This window comes from Eulemur rufifrons, chromosome 16 (genome assembly GCF_041146395.1).
Source record: "Eulemur rufifrons isolate Redbay chromosome 16, OSU_ERuf_1, whole genome shotgun sequence".
NCBI classification, from domain to species: Eukaryota; Metazoa; Chordata; class Mammalia; order Primates; family Lemuridae; genus Eulemur; species Eulemur rufifrons.
This window is the reverse complement of record NC_090998.1, coordinates 50,546,030-50,570,417: the sequence shown is the minus strand read 5'-3', so window position 1 is coordinate 50,570,417 and position 24,388 is coordinate 50,546,030. Positions and strand designations below refer to the sequence as shown.

The 24,388-nt window shown below is 36.5% G+C and overlaps 1 protein-coding gene across 4 annotated transcripts in view; it reads right to left on the bottom strand.

Annotated features, from left to right (window-relative positions):
• MSRB3 (methionine sulfoxide reductase B3) overlaps nucleotides 1-24,388 on the bottom strand; it is a 139,857-nt gene that overhangs the window by 67,538 nt on the left and 47,931 nt on the right. For all 4 annotated transcript variants that reach the window (XM_069490026.1, XM_069490029.1, XM_069490027.1 and 1 more), the window contains 2 exons: nucleotides 23,157-23,234; nucleotides 759-787 (listed from right to left, as the gene is read on the bottom strand). In XM_069490026.1, the coding sequence (XP_069346127.1) occupies nucleotides 759-787; nucleotides 23,157-23,234 (107 nt within the window). The remainder of the gene's footprint in view (nucleotides 1-758; nucleotides 788-23,156; nucleotides 23,235-24,388) is intronic.

Here is a 24,388-nt window from a genome sequence, read left to right as displayed (position 1 = left end):
AATTCAAAATTAATATTTATTTATCTATTAACAGTCCACCAAAGAGCCCAATTCCTTTGCACCAAACATCAGGCAATTTTTGTACTTTAATTGTAAACACCATCAGAAACTCTAAAGTGCATAAATCTCAGCAAGTGATATAAGGACATAGTCAAACCTCAGGATTATATGGCTACATTCATGCTTAATGAGAAGAAAACACCTATTGAGGCTGATAGGCCACTGTGAGAATGTAAATTTTGTCTTAACAGATACAAAATAATGACTTAAAGTGACCTTAATTTTCTGTCGCCCCCTCAATAAAAATTTTTTTTTAAAAAACAAATAAGTCATAGACAAATTTCTATTTCTATTGGCTGGAACTCTATAGTTTGCTGGATTAAATGCATCCATCTCCCACATTTGGTGACAAATCACTTACAGAGAATCTTCAAATTCTTCAGGATGCTTTATCCACTGAGAAAATTATATTCTATTTTGAGCAATAAGTATGTACAACCCCATTTCTGCTTTTCAAATGAAACTCTGCATATGTAGGGCATTTAATGCTTATTGCAGAACTATGCAGAATCCCAAGGTGAACATCTCAAGTTATGATTTGAAGCAGTCAATAGACTGGCTTTCAGGTGAGACTCATGTTTTGAAAAAAGACTAGCCAGTCTGTTTAAAATCAAAATGGTTCTTGATCTGATGAATTACTCCTCAGAGAATAATGTAAATAAAATATACTCAGAATAGCATTATTATTGTAAACATACCTGAACTGGAATCAAATTTGGTTTCTGACCTGCAAAGTGAAAGAAATTTTTTACAATATAAAAACTGTTTGTAAAAGAACACTTATGTTATGGGGGAGGGGCTGTAATAGTTACAGATTTTAGTATATTGGTCAAGAAGTACAATAGCTTTCTAAAATGTAAATAAATATTTATTTCAACCATTTTAAATGTATGCATTGGCCTAGGCCCCCTAAACATGCACATATCAGTACAGATAACAGAGTATGGAAAAGATATTAACTATTTAAACTTATTTTTGAGAGAAAGAGAATAAATTGTTTTCAAAAAGCACCTGATCTTACAGATTAACTTGTTTCAGTAATATAATAAAGCAATGCAAAACCAAATTTATAATTATCTTCATTATTAAAGATTCTAAATTATTCAACACTAAGTAATTTTTCACTAAGTTCTTAGTACACAGCAAATGAACCTAGTAACCCCATACATTTAATAAGAAGGAGAAAAAAATCTGAGCCCTTGTGGGAACATTATGTTTCAGATATAGGTTAATACTGGTTATAAATTCAGAAGCCTTTGAAGCTCTTGGTTCAGCTGTGGGAAAACTTCTGTTGAGTAATTACTCTCAAGATGCTGCTGATGTGCTGTCAAGCAGAATTAACCCTATGACTAGGCCTATCTACACAAGCGACTATAAGACAGCATTGTCTATATCTAGCTCTCAAACCAATTAGTGGGCATGCTCCAGTTGGATTTATATCACACGTTAACAATCAATAGTATATATGCTCACAGCTGCCACAGCAAGATACAAGAACCGACCAGCAGGAGTCCTGTTAAAGGATGTTACATTGACAGAGAAGATTTTTTTTTTTCCTGGGGAAATGTAGTTAACTAAGTGGGAAAGAAGATTTCTTTGAAATTATGCCAGGGTACCAAAGCACTTTTGGAAGCGGTGGCTTTCTTTACCTAAATTAGCTTCAAGAAAAGTCATCAAAGGGGGAGGGGGAAGAATAAACAAATAGCAGCTTCCTTGGTTATAAAAATTCATTTTCTCAAGTACTCCCAAATAAAGTTTCACCTGATGCTTTAATAAAGTCAATAATTGTGTCTCTCTCTCTTTGTGTGTGTTTGTGTGTGTGTGTGTGTGTGTATATATATATATATATATGTACATATTATTGCACCCATGGTTATCAACAAGCACCACTGTAACCCAGGCCCACATTTTCCCCAAACCCTGGCCCCACCACAGTCCCCATCTCAATCCTTCTCGTACATGTCCCTGCCTCCAATTTCAGGTTCCAACCCATTTGCACGTTTTTCCCTCCGATTCTGGAAAGCCTTACCTCATACCCTCCTCTGTGTTTCCACCTTCCCTGAGCACAACTCTAATGACAATTAATTACCACACGTTATCCTACTGGGTTCCTCATCTATCTCCCCCATTAGACTACAGCCATGCCTCCTTAACCTCTGGGGACACAGCACCTAAACAGGGCCTGGAGCTGGTGTCCAAATGTCTGTTAAGGGAAGTTTCTGCATCTGCACATATCCTCTCTCCTTCTCAGCTTTATACCAACCACAGGTGTTCTTCCTTCTGTCTAAGGTTCCCTCCACCTGGGTCCTAAAATGCACCTCTCATTCCCCTGAAACCAGGCTGTATCAATTACTCCTTCTCTCTGCCGTATCTTTAATATCTGGCTCCCCATAGGTTCCTCCTCCCTTCAGCACATAAGTGCTCCAGAATTTTTTAAAAAGCCCTCCTTCAAATCTGTGTCTTGCTTTGTTATCCCTCTTTCTTCTGGTTTTACAGTTAAGTTCACTGAAAGGACAGACTACATCCTATATCATACATCTTCCTTTCCTGATCTCCCAACATATTCACCACTTAAACCACTGCCACTGCCCTTGCTAAGGTTTATTGGAAGCTTCCTAATGTTAAATGCAAAAATGCTGTTACATTCCTTACTTTGCTAAACCTCTCCCCTTCATTGGACATACCGCCCACTTATTTCCAGCATTTGCTTATTACTTCCCTTCCTCCTTCTATCCCTTAAGTGTTAGTAAGCCCCAGAGTTCAATCCTCGTTCCACTTACAACACTCTTCCCACTCTCTAGGGTCTGGATGTGTCTCTAAGTCACCTCAGGAGCTTACTAACACGCAGATTTCTGGACACCATCCAGTGATTCTGATTCAGTAGATGGGACCTAGACATTTGCATTTTAACAAATCATCCAAATGATTAGAAATCAAATCATTCTCTCAGCAACCATGCATTAGGAAACATTTAACTACCTCCTAACCCATATATCCAACTAACAAACAATACAACCTGAATGTCATACTGTCAAATGCCATACATCAGAAATCACTGGCATTATTCCAGATTTCTTCTGTACCCCAATATCTCATTAGTCATCAAGATTTATTGATTCCATTTATAGTTCCCCTCCACTCTATCCTCACTATTACCATCTTGAGGCCTATCTTTGGCTTAGTTACCTCATAACCAGTATCCTCTCTCCCTTCAGATCCACTAATGAGTACCAGGGTCCCCACTATTCTCCACCTAAATGTCCCTGAGCCACTTTTCTGGCCTATGTGAGTCCCTTCCTCATGTCTGACAGTGCTACTAGTGTGTGTGTGCCTCCAGTCCAAGGGCTGGTCAAAGGCTGTTAATTGAAGGAGGCAGCTTGGATCTAAGGGCTGCAGGGCCCCTTCAGCCCCTGGAGATGTGCAAGGCAGGTGGGGCAAAGAGGGCATGAGCCAGCTGCTCTCACTAGTCCTCATGTGGATTCCTGCTCAGAAAATTCTAAATGCAAACCTTCCTGCAAGGGTGGAGGACGGGGAGTACCTGGGGGAAGGAGGGTGGCCTTGGACTGGATTGGCATGGACTAGACGGCCTTGGAACTCAATGCCTGGCTGTTGGGAGTAGAGAAAGGGAAATGGATTGGTGGACAGAGTCCCTGGCAGAAATGAAAGAGCCACTCTCCCAGTAAAGAGAATGGAGTTGTTTAATTTATGGATTCCAAAGCCATTGGAAGAGAAGGCTGAGTGAGCCTTCCCCTCTTCTCCTCCCACTTGGCCCAGTTGCCATTGCCCTGGCATTTCCTTGGGTAAATTAATAGTCTTTTGATGGAACACAAAATTAATTTTAAATTTGCACTCTTCTGTTATTTGGCATCAATAGTTTTACACACAGTTTTCATTTTTCATTATAAGATATATTTGTCAAGGTAGGTTGGTGTACCCTTTCCTAACAGTTTGTTGCCTTGATTTGTAACTTTTAAATATTTAGCTATATTGTATATATGCTCTCATTTGTCCTCTTGCCCCAGGCCCTGCAAACATTAGGGCCAGGCCTAGTAATAAGTCATCATGTAAAAACACACGCCTTACTATGAGTAATGAACAAAAACATTTGAAAGCTACTGACCTGAAGATATTAAGTTCACAATCCTCTGCATGGTGTATAAGGGACCCTCCATGATCCAGCGCTCCAGCCCCATCCACACTTTTTATCCTTGGCTCCTACCAAATCGAACTATTGCCCTATTACTTCTCAATGAACCAGTCTCACCTCAATCTGTCAGCATCCAGCCTGCCCACTGGCCTCGCAAGCTCCTAGCTGCCTCCCACCCTCACCCCTGTTTCTCCATCCTGTGGGACCAGCACAGCACTCCCCACGCTGTGGGACACCAACACCAAGCTCAGGGAGGTGCAGCCTGGGCCCCCCACATCTTCACTTTCCCCACACTGAGTGCGGCACCCGGCACTTAAGAGTTATTAAAAAGGTGTGGTAGGAATTAATACAGGAACAAATGAGTGTGAATTATAATAACTGAAGGCCAAAAACAAGATATAATGACCAAAATCTCTATAAAATACCTATTTTGAGATATAAAAAAATTATGTCAGAAAACTTTTTGGCCTCAGACCATCTTTTCTTCTTCAGAGATGGCTGGTCAATATGTATAATATACACACAAAGCGCAGAGGAAATATCTTCACAAACCAATTAGTGATCCTGGGTATTACTAGTTAAAAAAATATTCAGAATTCTCAGACACAGTGCTGAATGTTCAAAAGAACACAGCTACTCTATTAATAATTAAAACATGATAACAGAAGTTAAAACTGTCAGTTTTGGGGGCAGGGAAAATTGGTCCTGTGGTGTAAGTTAATTCAGATTTCTATGAAATTTTACATACACCCACGGAGACACAAAGTACTCCTCTATCAGGCTATGGACTGTGATCAGTTCTATTCCTAAGTCCTCTTGGAGAAATATTAATAAAATACAGATGGGAACAAGTAAGTGACATGTATAAAAATAGAGAATACATACATAACACAGATTATATACGAAAGGCAAAGAAGGCTGTTCATTCATTCATTCCAAACACATTTCTTATGTGCTTATTTTCAGTAGTATACTATGCTAGACAGCAACCTCAAACTTCCAATAAAAGCCAAAAACATAAAAATTATCTGTAAATCAGACAAAACATACACAGTTATTATACATTTTAACCCGTTTTCGGTACAAAGCATGTTTCACTTCCCTGTTCTTCATCACTATTTTCAGCTGTATTCTGCCAAAGTGCTTTATCTGCATTTTGGCCATTGGGTAGCTGCTTTTCTGAATTACTAGAGACCACCAGCAGCATGCCATAAGGGATCTCTTTGTGTCTTCATATCACTTCGTGATATTGTTGTAGTTATTATTATTTTTTTAGGCCTGGTCTTCAAGATTGGTGCTGTGTACACACTTGTCATGTGCTCTCCAGGGGATGAGGCAGACTTAGGAGGTCAGCAAAATTTACTACATCAGTTTTACACTTAATATTTATTTTCTTATTTTCCCTGCAAATTTCCATTTCTGCCCTACGTTGTAATCAGAAATTTAGTTCTAGACACAATAATTATTGGCAAACTCTAAAAGTTTAGAGACTGTAAAAGAAACTCAAACAAGAGAAATACAGAGTTGACTCATGCTCTAGACACCTCGCTGGCCCCTGAAAATATCAATGCAGATGAGAAGACATAAGAGGAGCATCTTCTGTACTCCACAGAACTCTGTAGGAGAGGGCAGGAGAGTCCCATGTAGCTCATTAGAGCCTACCTGCTCCATTGTTTTAAAACACAATTTAATATTCATAATGATAACTATAAGTCATAAAATTAATCATTAAATTATGCCTTTTAGTAAGACAAATATTATACAAACAAGATTACATTAAAAATCATTAGTTAATAATCAGTTAAAACTTTTAGGGTTAAGATTAAGAAAGGGGGAGGGGAGGAGAACAACAAGAAGAAAAAGGAAAAAAAAGAAAGGAGGGTGAGAAAAAAAGGCCAGTCTGTCCAGAAAGAAGTGAATGAGAGAATAGTACGAAATGAATTCACAGGAGTAGGTAAGGGCAGATCACAAGTTTAAAAGCCATTGTAAGCAGTGTGACTTTGAAAGATACAAGATGACTCATTATAGGTTTTAAAGAACAAATTATAATCTCATTTAAATCTTTACTCTGGTATGTGAAGAATGAACTACAGTGAGACAAAAGCGAAAGCAGAGAGCCCACCTAGCAACCAGATCATGGTTTCTGATACTGTTTGCTAATAAAAAGAACCAGGCTCCTTGGAGAAATGGCTGATTCTAGGACTGTGACAGGACATACACAAGATGAGCCTGAAGCATGAAGTGGTGTCAGAATGTAAGGAAGTGCTCAAAAACAAAACAAAACAGAAAAACATACACTACATTGATGGGGCTATATTAAAGGGACACAGGAGCCAAAGGGAAAGAGCTCCTAATGGCCAAACCTAGAGCAATATGAGCAACAAAGTAAATGAAGTAGTATTAGATTATAACCCAAAGTATAAAATAAATATCCAGAGTCAATACTGATATAAATAAATGATTGATTAAGCAAATAAACGAGAGAAAGGAGACAACTCTCCCTTGCAGAAGAATTCCAAATAATTTATGTAGATACTCTGTCCTCAAGGAAAGGGAGCATAAATCTCTACTCTTTATGTGTGCGCTGTATGTAGAGACTTCCTTCCAAAGAGTACAGTAGGGAAAGGAGTGGAAAAAGGTAAGCTTACAGTGGAGAAACCCAACAAATACTAATGTGATCAAGGTCAATATCAAAAGTGATGGCATGTTGTTAGTATGTACCCTTGAAATGATGTAATGAAAATAGTACTTTAGCTCTGTGATTTCATCCCAAAAATCCATTACCCCAGTCTCATTATGAGAAAAACACCAGACAAATCCCAATAGAGGGGCATCCTGCAAAATATCTGACCATTTCTCCTGAAACTGCCAAGGTCATCAAAAACAAGAAAAGCCTGAGAAACTGTCACAGCCAAGAGAAGCCTCAGCAGACAGTATGACTAAATGTAATATGGTACCCTAGATAGGAACCTGGAACAGAAAAATGACATGGGGTAAAAACTAAGGAAATCTGAATAAAGTACAGACCTTAGTTAAGAATAATATATCAGTATTAGCTTATAAATTGTAACAAATATACCATACTAATGTAAGATGTTAATAAGAGGGGAAACTAAGTGAGAGGGTACCTGGGAACTCCCTGAACTATTCCTTCAATTTTTTTGTAAATATATAACTATAATAAAAAATAAAGTCTATTTTTTAAAAAGCCAAAGAAGAGAGACTCAGTAGTTCAGGTCAAAGATGATAAAGATCATGGCGGCTTAGACTAGCACAGCAGGAATTGATACGGTGAGAAGTCAGATTCAGAATATGTTTTGAAGGTGCACAGAGCAAAAAGATACCTTGGTAGGTTAGATACAGGGCGTGAGGGAAAGAATAAGTAAGGATAACTCCTAGGTTTTTTGCTCAAGTAACTGGGTGGTTAATGAATAGTAGTACCTTTATTTAGCAAATGAGGGAAAAATGAAGGAACAGTAAGTTTTGTTGCTCTGGAGTCATTTGCCACCTCCCTTTATCGCTATTAATAATTCCTGATTTATTCTCGTGAGCTGATAAGACCAATAAGAAAACTTCAAGCTGAATGGGCCCACAAAGGATCTCAGATTAATACAAATTTCTTGGGTTTTTTTTAATCATAAAGATACCAAAAAGCCTACTTTATAATAGATTAGTATATAACTTCCTTGAAAAGAGGTGGTATAAATTGTTTCTTGACCTAATTTGGGCACAAAAAAAAAAAAAAAAAAAATCAGTACTCAATTACTAGTTCCCAAGGGCCAAATCAATGATTCTAGATGTATGATTACCTGAATTACATTAAACTTTGGAAAAGTACAGATGAAAGAGTTTGGAAATCTTTTAATTCTCTAGATAATCCTGAGAATCACTGACCCCATAGCATTCCTTTAAAACAAAGAAAACCTCTTATTTAAAACAACAAAGCATCCCATCTTTCTAATCACCACAATTTGTTTGCATTAGGAATTTCCAAACTTTTTGCACAGTAGGGAATTGAAAAATGTTCCTTTACGCTGTATAAACTTCCACATTGAAAAGTTTTTAAGCATCACCATTATAAAGTTATCTTTGTGGCAAGCATTGAACTAAGCACCAAGCAAGTGAAAATCCATTAGAAAAGACCCAGTCCCAGGGCAAAAAAATAATACATTTGCTACTTTCTTGGTGAATTTATTAAAACTATTATTTTATTTTACAGCTGTTGTCTCTAGGCACATGAATCAAATTATAAAACCTTAGATCCTATGAATTACTCAGACTGGGCCAACAGACCACCTAAAGTGATTCATCACTAAAAAGATAAATTTCATGTGGTCAGTAAAATTATACTCTATTAAACCCCCAAGCCCAACTAATATGAAAGGCAAAGATTCCCTATCAAGAAACCGTCCCTCAATCTGGAAACTCTGAAAAGAAGTTCACTGGAAAGTCCAAACATTCATTAAGTCATACTCAGTCAAGAGCATTTATGGAGTGCTCACTATGTGCAAAGCACTCTATTTGAAGGAAGAGGTCTTGTTTAAAGTAGCCATAATTCAGCCCATAAAGCCCTTTATAGTTTAAGATCAACAATTTGAACCTCAATCAAGAGCAAATGGGTAGCTGGTGCATACTGAAGGATGCAGGTGTAATTGGTCAATCAGTGCTGCTTGGTTTCTAAAGTTGAATGGGTCTTTGCAATCTGCGTAAATTCCGACTTCTGGGTGGTCTTCCAGAGCAATCTCAAAGAGGGCATACCACAGAGGTACTGGAGTTAATTTATACTTAGGCAGACTATGAGTCATGCGACTGCCATTAACACTATACACTTAAGTGAGTACATAGAAGTAAAATGTGCAAATCTCCAGCAGCATAAAGCCAACTTTCCTCAGAGCAGAAAAATTGGAACTAGAGTGACCACTGAAAAACGAATCAAGACATGAATGAACAAAAGTGTCGTTTGTTCCAAGTACAATGCAAGATAATAAAGACAAAATATAAATGGCACAAGGAATCATGGACTACAGCCAGCTAATTTATGATCATGAAATATAGCACTGATAAACCAAATAGTTACCTGGTTTAACATTAATTGACTCTCCTTTCCTTTGTCTACTCATCAGTGGTGGTAAGAAGCAGTAAAATGTTCAAATAGTGAAAACAACAGCAACATTAATATAAAAGCTGCCATGTATTGAACTCCTATTCTATGGTAAGCACAGTGACACTTGTACACAAGCAAAGAAATTAGCTAATCCAAAAAACTGAATATTGAAAACTCAGCTCATAGATGGACAATTGTTAATGTAAAAAATTCTCTATTATCTATCCCTTAGAGAAGGAAAATCAACCTTCTTTTCTAAAGCTTATGGTACCTGTTCTTTAGATCTTTCCCTTATTTCTAGCACCTTAAATGCATCTCTCTTTACACCTTTCTTCAGTTTATAAAAAAAATTAAAATTTTTCCTTGTGTCTGTTTTCCCTCCCATCATAAGGAGTTAGCATCAGCACTGCTACCTTAACTATAATGGCTTAACTATCATGAACATATTGTCTGGGATAATTCCAATTTTAAATATTTTACCACATTATCTCCATTTCAGCTTGTGGTTTGAAAACACAAGATTGTATCCTAACACCTTCACAATCTTACTTTCACTACTACTACTACCGAAGTTGTTTTCTAATGTTGTCAAACCAAATGACTGGTTCTTATTCCCCTGAGTCTCTGCAGCATTTCATAGCCTTCGTCATCTCTTCTATGATTATCTGTACATCTAACTTTGGCCCTTGTACTAAGCTTAAATATCTTCCTTGTCTACTTTAGCACTTCCCATGTGTGTTATAGGAACATGTGCCTCACAACATGTTCCTCAAACGAGAAAATATTCTGCAGTCAAAAAATGTTGAAAATGCTACATGTTATATTCTATTCCTGGAGCACATGAACATTAGTATAGTGTAGGCTCCATGAGTTTTATGATAAGACAACCATTTGATTTATTTTAATTCAGTGTTTCCCAATAAGCAATACTTCTTTTCTAGCCCTAGTCCATGGCACTCTTTTTTTCCCAAAGAACACATACTAACATGTCCTGGAACTAGCATTATGCAGGCTTAATATTCTGATGAAACAAATATTCAGAACACACTTTGGGAAACACTGATATACCTGAAATTTTACATTAAAACCTCAAATCCATCAGGCTTCCAAAAGTAAATTCATCATCTTTCCTCCTAAGCTAGGTTTTTCACGTAACATTAATCTTTAGTTCACCAGTCTTACATTCAGACAGTTGATAAATCTTCTCAGCTCTCACTGCCTGTTGTACATAGTGTTTGCTACATGACTATTGACATCATCCTAAGGCAGGTCTTCCTCAGCTTCATCTAGACTCATGGTAACCAAGCGTAAGTATTATGGAGGAGCTTTAAAAAACAAAAACAGATTCTGGACTCCACTACAATCTTAGTAAATCAGAACTCTGTGGGGAGGGGCTTGGAATTTGTGGTTTTATTGGAAAGCTAGATTTGCAAACTACTGAAGTAGACCCTGACAGCTCCAAGACTCTTCTCCTTAAGCTAAGTATGCTCAGTTCTCTTCAATCATCTCTCCCAAGTAACATGGTTTTGAGTCTCCCAACCATCAGTTGCTCCTCTCTGAATGTGGTGCATTATATATATAAACCTTCTAAAGTGAGGGTCTCATAGTGAACCACAGATCAGATATAGGATATAGGCTGGCCAATTTGTGAGAGATTAGAACTATCAGTTATCTGTTGTCTCCTGGGTTTCTCTAGATCTCTCTTTAGGCTAGATGAGCAAAATCACTGTCCTCACCATCCCACTCCCTGCAGAAAATTACTACTAGTTATCATCAACATCAATTTGCAATAACCACCAGAATACGAACCACCCAGAAAACAGAGAAAACGTCCCAGAAATTTAAAGTAGTACTTACCTAATTCATCACTGTTATCTATTCTAAATAAATGGCATGCCTCCCTTTGGCTGCTGAAGTTTTGTCTGAAAACTGCTATTTATACCTGTCCTCACACTGTTTTAGCATCAATGCTTCACATTTATAGTGTTGTGGGGTTTTTTTTACATACAAAACATTTCAACATTATTTACTTAATCCTCTCAAGAGTTCTTGCGATATGGGTATTATCCTCATCTTACAAATGAGGAAATTAAAGCTCATAGAGGTTAAGTAGCTTATTCAAAGTCACACACAGTATAATAGGGAAAGTTGTGACTTTAACTTCACATGTATTACACCTTAATCATAGCTTTCTCCACTTTAAAATCCAAGTATAGTCATTGGCTATCATCAGAAAATTAGCACCAATTAACACCAGAGTGTGATAGCTACCAGATGGTGAATTGCTCAGCAAAAAGAAGAATCAGCCTAAATACAGGGAAATATTATACCATAATACAGGAGCTGGGGAAGGGTGCCTTAGGGGCCAAACAGACCTGAATCTGTGTCCCAGCTCCATTTCTTACTGCCAGCGTTACTTGAGTAAATTATATACCCTTTATGAGCTTTGATTTTCCATTTAAATTATAAAGAATAAAGGAGATAATTTTCTGGTAAGCCCAGTAAGCCCTCAATCAATGGTTGCTTTAAAATATCCCCAGTTCAAACATGATAAACAGTTAATAAAATGAGTCTGTTTGGAAATAAATATAAATCTTCTGATCTTGATGTGCCACCATTCATGAATTACCTCCAGGTTTCGGAGAATAGGACCATATGAGCACTATAGTAAGGTGGAAGGTAGTTATGAGGAGGGAGAAAATTTGAAATGGTGCCTGAAGTGGAGGCCAAGAGAAGGTAAGTACATAGAAGGCTTGAGCTGTCTAAACTCCCTGTGGTCACGTCATCGCCATTACCAGTCACTTGGGGATAAAAGAGAAAAGAAAGAAGATGCAACAACTTAGAAGAGAAGGTAGTGAATAAAGTATCTACTGCGGATGTGAGTAGATAGATGAGCAAGAGGGATTTTGGCCCTTAAAAACAATTTGATATTATATTCCATTCCTTACATTAAATTAATTTTTCCATATCTTTGGTTTTATCCTAGTCTTATTCCTAGTTTTTGAACTTTGTTCTTTTCTTCCTCCCTTTCTTTATTACACTTGACAGAAACGGTCAACTTTATTGGTCTTTTCAAAGATTAGTATCTTAAACTTATTTAATCAGTTCTATATCTTTTATTTTTCAAGTTCATTTATGGGGGTGGTTTTAAGATTTTTCTCCTTGCCTTTGATTTTTAGCACTTTTGATAAATTATGCCTAGATATGGTTTTCTTTGTATTCATCCTGTTTCAGATTTGTAGCACTTTTTTATTCTGTGGCTTGATGTTTTTTCTTAGTTTGGGAAAATTCTTGGCAATTACCTCTTCAAATATTGCTTCTTTCCCATTATCTTTTCCTTTTCTTTCTGTAGTTCTAATTATATATAACGTTATGCCTAAAACTATGTAACATATTTCTTATATTTTCTATATATATATTTTTTTATCTCTTAGTTTCAGTCAGGATATTTTCTACTGCCCCGTTTTTTAGTTCATTAATGCTACCTTCTTGTTTGTCTAATATGCTACTAAATTCATCTTTTTTGTTCATAATTTCAGTTATTGCATTTTTCAGCCCTAAAACTATTTTATTCTTTACAATAGATTCTAGTTCTCTGATGAAATTCTCCATCTTGTCATTTATTTTCTTGGATATATTAATCACAGTTATTTCAGAGTCTGCCTGATAACTTAAATATCTGGATATCTGGGCCATCTAGAGAGCTGTTTCTCAATTTATTTCCCTTGATCCTTTACTTTGGTGTGCCTGGCAATTTTTGTATGAATGCCAGACAGTCTGTATGAAAAATTACACTATGGATGATGTAGTCTTCTTCCAGAGAGGGTTCATCCTGTTCTCTGACAGGCAGCTAGACTGGGGAAGAGAGGCAGAAGACCACCTTACTCTAAGCAGAGACTCAGCGGACTTAAGCCTGGGATGTAGTTTTTGTTAAGTTTGGTCTATCCTGGGTTTGTTCCCATTACAGTAGTGTGCTAAAGCTTGAGAGAACCTATTGCTAAAATTTTAGAAACTTTTTGAGTTAGTTTCTAAACATAGCCATTATTGAAAATAAATTATATAAATTTATAATTAAGTTATATTGAAAACAAGGGTAATAAATACTCAAAACTCACCACTTCCCAATTATTTCACTAAATTTAACTATCTATATTATTTACAACTGTTATATCAATATTACAGAAATTATATATAATGGTGTTACTACACATCTTTTCCCAACTCCACATTCAGTAACGTCACATTTGTGCTCAAAATAGCCCATGACAGAAGTATTTGCAACACAGAAATCAGCAAACACTAAAAATCAGAGCTTGATTTAATGTTTTTTTGAGTTAAAGCTTGATTTATTTTTTTTGTTGATTGTCTGTATCAGTTGTTCTCACCTGGAGGTGATTTTGCCCCCCAGGGAAGATTTGAAATTGGAGGAATTTTTGTTTGTGACAATCAGGGAGGAGGGGGGAGGGTGCTACTGGCATCTAGTGGGAAGTCAGAGATGCTACTTAACATCCTACAATGTACAGGGCAGCTCCCTATAACAAGGAATTATCCAGCCCGCAATGTTAACAGCTCTGAGATCGAGAAATCCTTTTCTGCTGGTATCTTTGCTTCTTAGTAGTAGTCTCTGTCTAGAACGTTTGGAATCTTTACCTTTCTTCTCATGCCTAGAACTGGCAAATGCCTGGAGGGAAAAGGTGAGCATTTTATCCCAGTTTATTTTTTGTTGTTATTTTTCTAGCATTTTGCATTGAATATTTAGTTCCACTATTTTTAATCTTTCTTATACTTAATTATAAAAATGCTTGACTATGGATTTATCTTTTGATATAGCTTTAGGTGGATGACTGTTTTTTTAACTTTTTGCTCTATTCAATGTTTCCTTGTAAAAGATCCTAGCCACAGACATTGTCATCTTCCTCCTAGCTGAGACAGGTACAACTTTGCAAGCATTGCTATTGTTGAAATAACTATCCACTGAAAGTAAGTTCCATGGGTAGTTTACAGAAAACACTCTGGAAAATGTGGTAGGGGATAATAATTAAGGAAATCCATAACCAAGTATCTATTTATACCCACAATTCTAGTGTCAACTTGAATCATTTAATTCTGCTGTTATTCTTAACTTATAAGAATTAAACTACTATATTTATTTAACAAACAGTTAAGTATCTAGAACATGAAAAATCCTATGCCCTTGCACTCAGTGGGGATGGGGTTATAAAAATTCTAAATCATGGCCTATTCTTTCAAGAAGTTTACAGTTTTGTTGGGGTGAGAGATTTGTAAATGACTAATGTATTAGAACTCTCAGTTGCTCGTCAAACTCACATTATTTGAGGAATTTAGAATCTACACTAAAATATTTTTAAATTATTCAACAGAAATTGAAAATATTTTGGATGAGATGGATCATTGGGTCAAATAATATATTATAAAACATGCAGTAATGGTGAAATAAAAAACCAACTATACTGACTTAATTTTGAGAACTTTAAATTTGCATGCTGTTCATAGTTTACCATGTAAATTTATTTAAAGCTTTTTTTTTTTTTTTACAAAATTCACTTTACACTTAACATCTTTATACCTTTCCTAGCATGTTTTTGTAATTCTTTCATTTGATACAGAAGTCTCATGGGTTAGAAAGAGGTGATGTTATTCTCAACATTTTCTCAAGAGATGAGAAAAAGGAGAGAGAACATTCGACTATGGTCATGCAGCAGATTTGTGCCGAAACTTTACAATGGTATGTTTCCAACTGGGGCTCTGGATGGCTTCTGCACCTTTCTTTGACAATGCCATGTGATGGACCCTTTATCCATGCATAAGACACATCAAAGACATGTATGTATCTGAATTAAAATTTATTCAACTCTCAATAACCACTTTCCAAAAAAAGAATTGTCCATTTACAAAAAGAGAAGCTCGGTGAATTTCCTCAGAAGTACTTGCTAAAACTTGTACGTTATTTTTAGGAAACTGCCTTTAAATAATTACAAAGTCTGTGAACTAGAATAATAATTATTAATTTTCTGATTCATGTTTACTCAAATAAGATAAATTGACATGAATTAGAGTTAAAACTTTTGCCTATTACATTTTCCAGTTTATTCTAACTATCCATTCTAATTTACTGAAATAAATGTAATCCATTTCCATCTACATTTGGAAAATTAACAAAAAAACTAAGAACTGTGATTTAGGTAATACAAGGCAAGGTTGTTCTTCCCTCACTTTTCAGTCCCCAAAGCGCGCACGCGCGCGCGCGCGCGCACACACACACACACACACACACTTCCAGGTATCTAGGAATTTTATGTGTAGGTATTGTTTCAATTCTTTTCAGTATGTATATATAACTTTAAAAAAGAAAAATGCAGTTCTAATTATCTTCACATATTGTTACACGTTGAATCTTGCCTTGCTATAGTTTTCTAGTTTCTCAAACGTAATTGTTTATATTTTTATGCTATGCATTTATGCTTTTTATCCTATCTTTTTTTCCTGGTGGCTTAATAAGTCATGCTTTAACAGTATTTTTTGCTCCCTATCTTTGCCAGTAGCTCAAGGAACTCTTTTTCTTCCAATCCAGCTGTAGTCTTGCCCCAAGCTTTCAGATGAGTTGAAGATAGAAAATTAGCTCTATTACAAATACTTTTCCTGTAAATTACGGTATGTGGCGACAAGACAGGAAGGGTCAGTGGGATGAGAAAAGTCAATGTTATATTCTCTTCAAAATAATAGATTACTTATTAATATATAACAAAACTTTAAGTAAGCCACCACCTAGAACTCTAGTTCATTTTGGAGCAGTTTCATTATAGTTTCTTAAAGGATTTAGAATGGAGGTAAAGGGCAATTCGAACCTTCTAAAATTCAAGTTAAATGTACTTTGGTAAAGGTTAAGAAACATTCTCTGGAATTATGAGCAATTTGCAGCTAGAGTTACATAAAAAGAAAGCTTGAAGTTAAGTTCATGTTACTCTCCCTAGTAGAATTCCATAGTGACTGACATGGTTTATTAGTAAATATCATATGGACAGAATTTAAAAGGGTTGAGGAGATGGGATGTGAGTAGAGGGGAAGAATGGAAAATTCTATCTGCTTACCCTGCTCTTACATCCTCCCTCACTGCACACACACACACACACACACACACACACGTTTTACAGAGGGAAAAGTTCATGTTGAAAGTCTCCTTTAGTGTTCAATGGAATAGCATACATGGAGTAGCATAGCTGAATGAATTGTGTGTGGCAATGGACTGGAATTTCCTCAGTGAAAGGGCTTATGTTCTTAAAGAGCTGAAAAATGGCTTAAATTTTCTGGTAGCCCAGAATAAAATTGCACAGGAGGCTCATGTGAAATGCAGCATGTGTGAACAGTTTTGCAGCAGAGTGCCATTTGCAATGTAGCAACACAGCTGGAGCCATGACTTATCACGCTAATATCTACTGTTAACAGACAGACTCTAATAAAGCCTGTACTTTCTCACATTATAAGGAGTTCGTTGGGCTCTTGTGATAGTATGATATGTTTCCAAAAACTAGTCAGCCCATTTGTATTTAACATTTGTTGAATACCTGACATATACTAGGTATTTATCTGCATTTAGTTTTTTCACTTGTTTGGTTCTATTTTTCCCGTTTTATGTGTGATGAATCTGAGGCCACACATCTGGGCTGATATTGAACAGGCTACACCAGTTGCTTTTAGCCAGCGCCTGTTCTGATTCCTTGATAAAGATGAAGATACAAAGAAATTTCGAGATAGAAGGAAAGACATTTAGGATAGCTCACGTCAGTTAACCTCAATTTTCTAATTTTTTAACTGGTGAAACTTTGTAATGCAGCTACTTGAGAAAATGTGATGGAGAATCAGTAAGTGAAAATAAAGCGACCTCCCAGTTTCAATTACTAACATCCTGCCCATAAATCCAGCTGCTGCCCTACTTCCCAGATGTTAAATGGCCTGATGACTTCTGAATATTGGCTCCATCTTCCTGTCAGGGTTCCAAAGGACTTCCCTAAGGATAACAACAAGCTCAAAATTGAGTTCTTCTTGATGACCTATCATGACGGATCTAGTTACTTCTGGTTTAGCCCTTCCTACATTGAGATGGTCTTCAATTTTCTACTTAAGTACTGTGACAGACAAATTTTTCAAACAATTGAGATATGTGTGTGTGTGTGTTTCATTTATTCAAATGATGCTAAGCAAAATAACTAGACTAGGATAACTAAAATAAAATATTAAAACTTCATTCTACTACAATTCTTTAACTTTCTTCTTCTTAAAATGTTTGAGTGTTACTCTTCTAAATCCATTTGTATACTGGCTCTGTGATCTTCACAAGTTACCTACCTTCTCTCAGTTTCCTGATCTGTAAAATGTGTCATGATGAAGATTAAATGAGTTAATATATAAAGCAATTAGAACTAGGCCTGGCATATGGTAAGTACTGTATAAATGTTAACTATTGCTCTAGAAGTATATCATTATCATTAGTGAACCTACATAAAATGAGCTATTCAGTGCAAGGCTTGCTGAATAAATGAATACAGAGTATAAAATATGTGGTTCTTCAAAGTCTCAAACAAAATTATCAGGAGCTGATTGCACATGAATAATGTTGAGGTTATCAGCTAACAAGAAAAAAAGAGTTCCCGTTGAGGCTGTTACATCTCCATTTCCTTTTCTTTTCACTCCCAGAAATCTATCTTGTGCACTGTTATGGCTTACTTCACATTTTCATCTTGCTGCTATTCAAAATTTCTCCACAGTCTATCCAACAAAGTTCAGACATGCATGTGATCAACAAATAAATATTTAATGATTATTTTATGCCAGAGGCTAAAGATATAAATATGACTAAGGTACATCCTTGCCATGGTGAAATTCACTTCCTAGAGGGCAAAAAGTATATAAACAGATAATTACAAAACGAAGTAGAAATCGCAATGATGGAAGTGTATACAAAGGTGCTATGGAGCAGAGTTGAGGGACATGAAAGTTCACTCTGGAAGGATCAGATAGGGCTTCTTGGAGGAAAAGATTCCAAGGCCTAAGGGATTTTAAGTAAGAATTTAGATTCTTCTCTGGTATCCAAGTACTTCCTTAATTGGTCCCCTATAACCCTCCCAACCATATCTCCCAGTACTCCCTGCTCCTATTGGACCAGTCTCCTAACTATTTCCTTGAAAAATTCACTTTTTATCCCATCTCTAATTCCCCTTCTCACATGGCATTCTCTAGCAGGCATCCTCCACCTGGGAAAAACTGAACCCTTCTCTCTACCTGGTAAAGTGTGGTCTCATCTCCTCCAAGAAACTTTGCCTGACTTTGAGATAGGCACAATCCTTCCTATTACACATAAAAGCATTTCAGACAGGCACATTCAGATAGATGCTAACATTATTTTGTCATATTTTATAATTATTTGTTATATTTTTCTTATGCCAACAAAACCATAAGTACCTTGAGGAAAAAATATTTCACAAATTTGTTTGTTCCACAACACCTAGCAAAGTATTAGCCAGAGCAAAATATAAATGGTCAAAATACTTTCTGAATTAAATTATTTTGCCAGTGCCTTCTCTGGCTTATCTGGTGTGCAATAAATTCACTTTAGGAAATTTTAAAAGTTCAAGTAACCAGAGGAGAGAACATTCTTGCTTCTGTCATTTAATTTACTAACTGAAAGTCAGCAGTACTATATGAGAAATAAACTAGCTTGGTAAAATTTGCGAATGTGAAGAAAACGTGAACCATGGAATAAATTACACATTTGGTTTATAAGAAGACTGTGAATGAGGTTCTTGTACTTGGTAAGCAGTAAGAAAGCACTATATTGTTCAGAGAGGGAATGTATTTAGAGTAGAGTACAAGTTTGAAAATGAAATGAGAATAATTGAATAGCCTTTTTTGTAGGGAAGTAAAGCACACACCTTAGTCAAGTAAATGAAGAGGATTATGCACATATGTGCACACACACACATATATAAGAGTGAATAAGATAACAGAAATATTAATTTCTGTTAACTTTTCACACCACTAATGATTAGATATTTTCAGATTCAGCACTTTTCTTATTTCTTCTTTCTTATCTATTTCCCTCCCATTGTTATTTCTCATACTGTATTTCTATTTAATCTGTTCTGCACAGACTTTCTCCCCTAACTCCCTTCTCTCTAACAGATACTACAGACACACATATACCCCTCAACTGTTTCCTACACTTTGTTTTTAAAGCATAAAACCAACTATCTACAGGGCTCTGATAGTGACACCATTAATTCATCACACCTGTGAGTGTTTTTCAAACTTTTGCTCATGAACTCCTAAAAAAATTTTGATAAGAAAATAGATTTTGTGCCAGTTACCAAGTTGTTGCCTTTCACCTCTAAATCCATCTTCCTTGCCTGCTCTGCCAAATTGAAGCTGGGCCCTGTACATATTTTCTTGTCGGCTAGCATGATGTTAAACTTTGCCAGTAGCGGGCACAAGAGAAACTAACTGCAGGGGAAAAAGGTCTTTCCTTGCTGGTTTCAGAATGCTTGCATAACAAGCTTCTCCAGAGCATGTGGCTTCTTTCCCTTCGGGACCCTGCAACACACACAGCTTCTCCACTTCCAGGCTCTCGCAGCGTGGACGGCTTCTCCAGTGCCAGGCTTCTGTATTGTGAATGGATTCTCCTGCACCCAGCAACTTCTATATAAGCAGCTTCTCCGGCGCTCGGTTCCTGCAGAGCAGCTTCTCCTGTATCCAGCTTTGGAAGCATACACTGTTTACCAAACGCCCAGCTGCTGCCCCACAAGCATTTCTCCAGTGCAGGTGCTGCTTTCAACGCACAGCACAGCGATGAGCAGCACCTAGCAGCCAGCAGCTTCCCCTAGCACTCCTCTCAGGTGATTTGGTAATAGAGTGCCTCCACGGAGACACCTCCCTGCAAACAGCTTTCCCCAGCACACCAGAGGGTAAATTTCCAGCAGATTCCAGAAGGCAGATTACTGGAAAGTTTCAGAGGCTGGATTTCCAGCAAGTTGCACTATCATGACACTATAATGACTTCTCTGCTATTTAGTAGCTACAGCCTGCGGTGCCCAACCCCCTTCCCACCCCCACTGTGGAAAAACTGTCTTCCATGAAACCGGTCCCTGGTGCCAAAAAGGTTGGGGACCGCTGATTACAGCCATGCCCTCTCCGAAGATCTCAGCCCTGGAGAAAAGGCGGGGGTGGTTTCCTTGGGCTTTTCATCTCAGCCCTAGGGGTCATGACTGCTTATCTGCTATTCCTGTATTCTTTAAAATTTTCTCTTCATTTCCTACTAGCCAATCCTTCATTACCACAATCCTCTGGTACAGTTCATAATTCTTTATATTAAACTTTCCTATTCAAAACACTGTGTGGTTTCTGTATCCTGATTGGATGCTGACTGATACATACTTCCTCGTATATTTGAAATTCACAGCTAAAATTTCTTATCAGAAATTTAAATAACTGCAAAATATTAATTTTCTGGTGTTCTGTAAATTGTCTACATCCTTAAAATGTATAATTTCAAAAACTTAGAGCTACATATTTAGATCATTTAATGAATGAAGTCTACCATATAAAGTATTAAATAATTTACAAAGCCAGTCGGCATTGTGGAATCAATCAACCAAATCAGACTTATTCTCTGTCCAAAATAAAAGACTTTTATTTCATTTTTTTTCATTTGAATAACTACGTTGATACATGCTCTCATGGCCCCTCTCTCACTTAAGGAGGCTGGCAGAAAATGGATGGCAGGCAGCAGATGGAGAGAGAGATAAGCAGACAGGCAGGGAGGTGGACAGAGCCGTGCCATGAGCCCTGCCACGATGAAATATTATTTCAATATTCAATAGACTTTTTTGCCTTGCTTTCAAGGGTCTCTCTAGAAGTAATGCATTCCTGAACTGTCAGTGTGCTTGATGCCCTGTAGACTGTAACCCAGGGCAATGAATCACAGTAAGGATTTGGGCTGAATGAAAGGTATGACACCTTTTGTGAAGTGGGAGAAGGGTGATCATGATAGAAGAGATGGGAAGGAAGACATGGTAGACCACAGATCCTCTCAGATGCACCAGTTTCAGGAAAATGTACACGTAAAAGTTGAGGCTCAGAAAATTGATTCCTTCAAAATTGCCCATGCCCTGTGGCCCCAGGAAAGTTGTTTTGGACTCCCAGGGCACACATTCTCCAGTATGAAGACAGCTGCACTAGACCAATGAGCTACTACGTTCTCCAGTGAAGGATAGAGCAGGGAATTTTTTCCCCAAATAGATAAGAAACCAAGTAAAAAGAAGCAAACAATTAAAAAAAGACAAAGCATAATATAATAATGGTATAATAAAATAGTATAATAAAATATTAAACAATATTCTTTAAAAATTTAGAAGACAAAAGCTTTCCTTACAAGAATGCTAAAGGAAACAGAGGCAATATAACATCAAATGTGAAACCTGACTCTCACCAGTACCTATGTTTGGATAAGAGTCTTGCTTTTAGGATTTGTGACTCAAAATCTCACATGGGTTAAATCCTTCATTTGCAGTGGTTCTGTTTCTTATTTAAAACAGTAAGTTTTCGTTAGATGCCATACTTTAATGAATCACATGATAGGGAAAGAGATGGAGAATCTGTAACAAAACGCAAAGGGGATGTGGCCAATTTTTACCATTTGGGATATTAAGTTTAACATGGCTCAGCAACTATCTTAAGTGTTATATCAACTATTATGACACAAGCTAAAGGTGTTGAAATATGAGGACGTGTGTTTTCTGAGAGGAAATGGGTGACAATTTGAAGGTCGGTTTTTTAACATGAAGAATAAATACATAAGAATTCAGAACAGATTCTCAACCAACATTAATGTGCAATAAGGTTTGTGCAATTTAAGAAGGTTTTAAACTTTTTAAAAAATGTTCAAGGAAACTACTGCTTCCTGTTATTTCTGGAAAATCTGTAAATGCTAGTGTTTTAAAAGAGAAACATTTATGGAGGGACATCAAGTGTGTTTTACATGCTACAAGAATCAGATTCTTGTTTATTCATTTCACCTAAGAAACTTTGTAATTCTGTTTTAAATAAATGACATTTACTCTTGATTAAGGTTTCTATCTTTTTATTCCCTCAAATCAGCACCCATGGGAAGGACAGGACTTCCAGGATTTTTCTCCACCTAGATAAATACACTTTTGGTAAAGATTCTCCTTTTTTGAGTAAGATCCACAATCCCCAGAATATACTGTCTGAATTAATTATTATGGTCAAAAAGTCTATGTGCTGCCTGTTTTATGGTAAACTGTTGGTATCTTTAAAATAAGGATTTTGGATTAATGCAAAAACTGTTAACTTAATATTACATAATTTTGTTACTTTCAGTACAGGTATTTCCCTCCATTGCAGAAGTATGATCAATCTACTTGGTGGATATTATTCAATCTGTAGGATGTACACGAGGAACTTTTCATTATGGTCCAATAAACACATTTAGGGCCATCTCTTGAAGACAGAAAAATCAATAAATACATAAACATTTCTATGCTTGCCAAAATCTCTTTCATAGCTCTTCTAAGCACCATGATTATTGGAATGAACAAGCTAATGTTGGGTATTTTAAAGATCCAAGTGTGCAAATTCAGCCAGTCTGTCACACTGGTAATTTGCCATGAAAGCATTATTACTTTTGTTTTGTGTGTGGTAAATAGAAATAGAAAAAAAAAAAATAGAAGAAAATTTAGTAATGGAAAGATCCTAAGATGAAAAGCAATAACTAGTTTGTTGCAATATATCCATACAGGTTTTCAACATACTTACTTGAACAATGGAGTTCCACAAACAACACATTTATATATTCCAGGATCTTTGTGATGTGTATATTCTCCTTCGAAGGCACTGATAAACAATAAACAGACCATTAAAAAATTAAAGTTAGCACTATTTCTTATAGAAAATATTTCTTAAAATCTCTCTCTCTAAAAATCTTTCAAGGGCTTTTTGTACTAAAATGAGAACAGACCAAACATATGGAAATCTGAACAATACTAATATATTTCAAATCTATATAATAAAATGTGCATATAACTACTCCAAACTAGTGCAGGTTAAATTAAAAAAAAAAAAAATCACGCCATCTAGTTACGTAATGCTTAGAAAAAAATTTTTTCTATTTAAAAAAAAAACTTGTAGCTTAGATTCACAGAAAGAACATTATTACACAAGATTTCTGCTACTTTACAGTGTCCAAGCATGTATACCAGAAAATGCAGAAGGGCCCAAGACTTCAAGTGGAAGGAGTCTTATTTTTTGGTTTGAAAAGGAATATTGCAGCTTTAAGGGAATATTTTTCTAAGTTAACAATCTTAAAGGCTAGGAGGTCATTCAGCTAATACAAATCAGCTGTGCTAGCCCAACAAAAAGTCTATGTGCTCTGCAGCTTGTTTTTATTATCCTTTCACCCTCTTTATGAGGTCCAATTTTTTTATAAACAGAATTTTTAAGAATGACCTAATCTCTGGTTGTTTGTGTGCATTAAATCATTTTGCTAGTCGTGTACACAACAGGATGGATAGAAGTTCTCCTGAGCTGAAACTGAAGTCCACTGCTAACTTGTTGTATGTTGAGGGTAGACTTTGTCAGCGATTCATTTGGTAAATTCAGTAAACAGTAGATACTGTGACAGGAAGAGAGGGCTGCCTATTAACAAGGATCCCATGTGTGGTAGAGAGCTCTTTCAGTTCATGAATGAAAACAAGAAGTTACATCATTAATAAATTTGGATCAGAGGTAAGTTACGGCCTTATGCCAAGCTCCATGGTATAAATTAGACAACAAAATCATTGGACCTTGGCAATTTACCTTTGAGCTGGAATCAGCTGAGAGAGACTTTATTCACTAAAAACAGTCTTGGAAGCGAACAAACTCTTTTTTCAGGACTTAGGGCGAACTTCCAAGGACCAAAGCCATGTGAGGGCAGTTATTGAAAATTTTTGACATTCCAACCACAAATGAGCCAATAAATACTTTCTCCACATGTGCTTCAAAAAGAA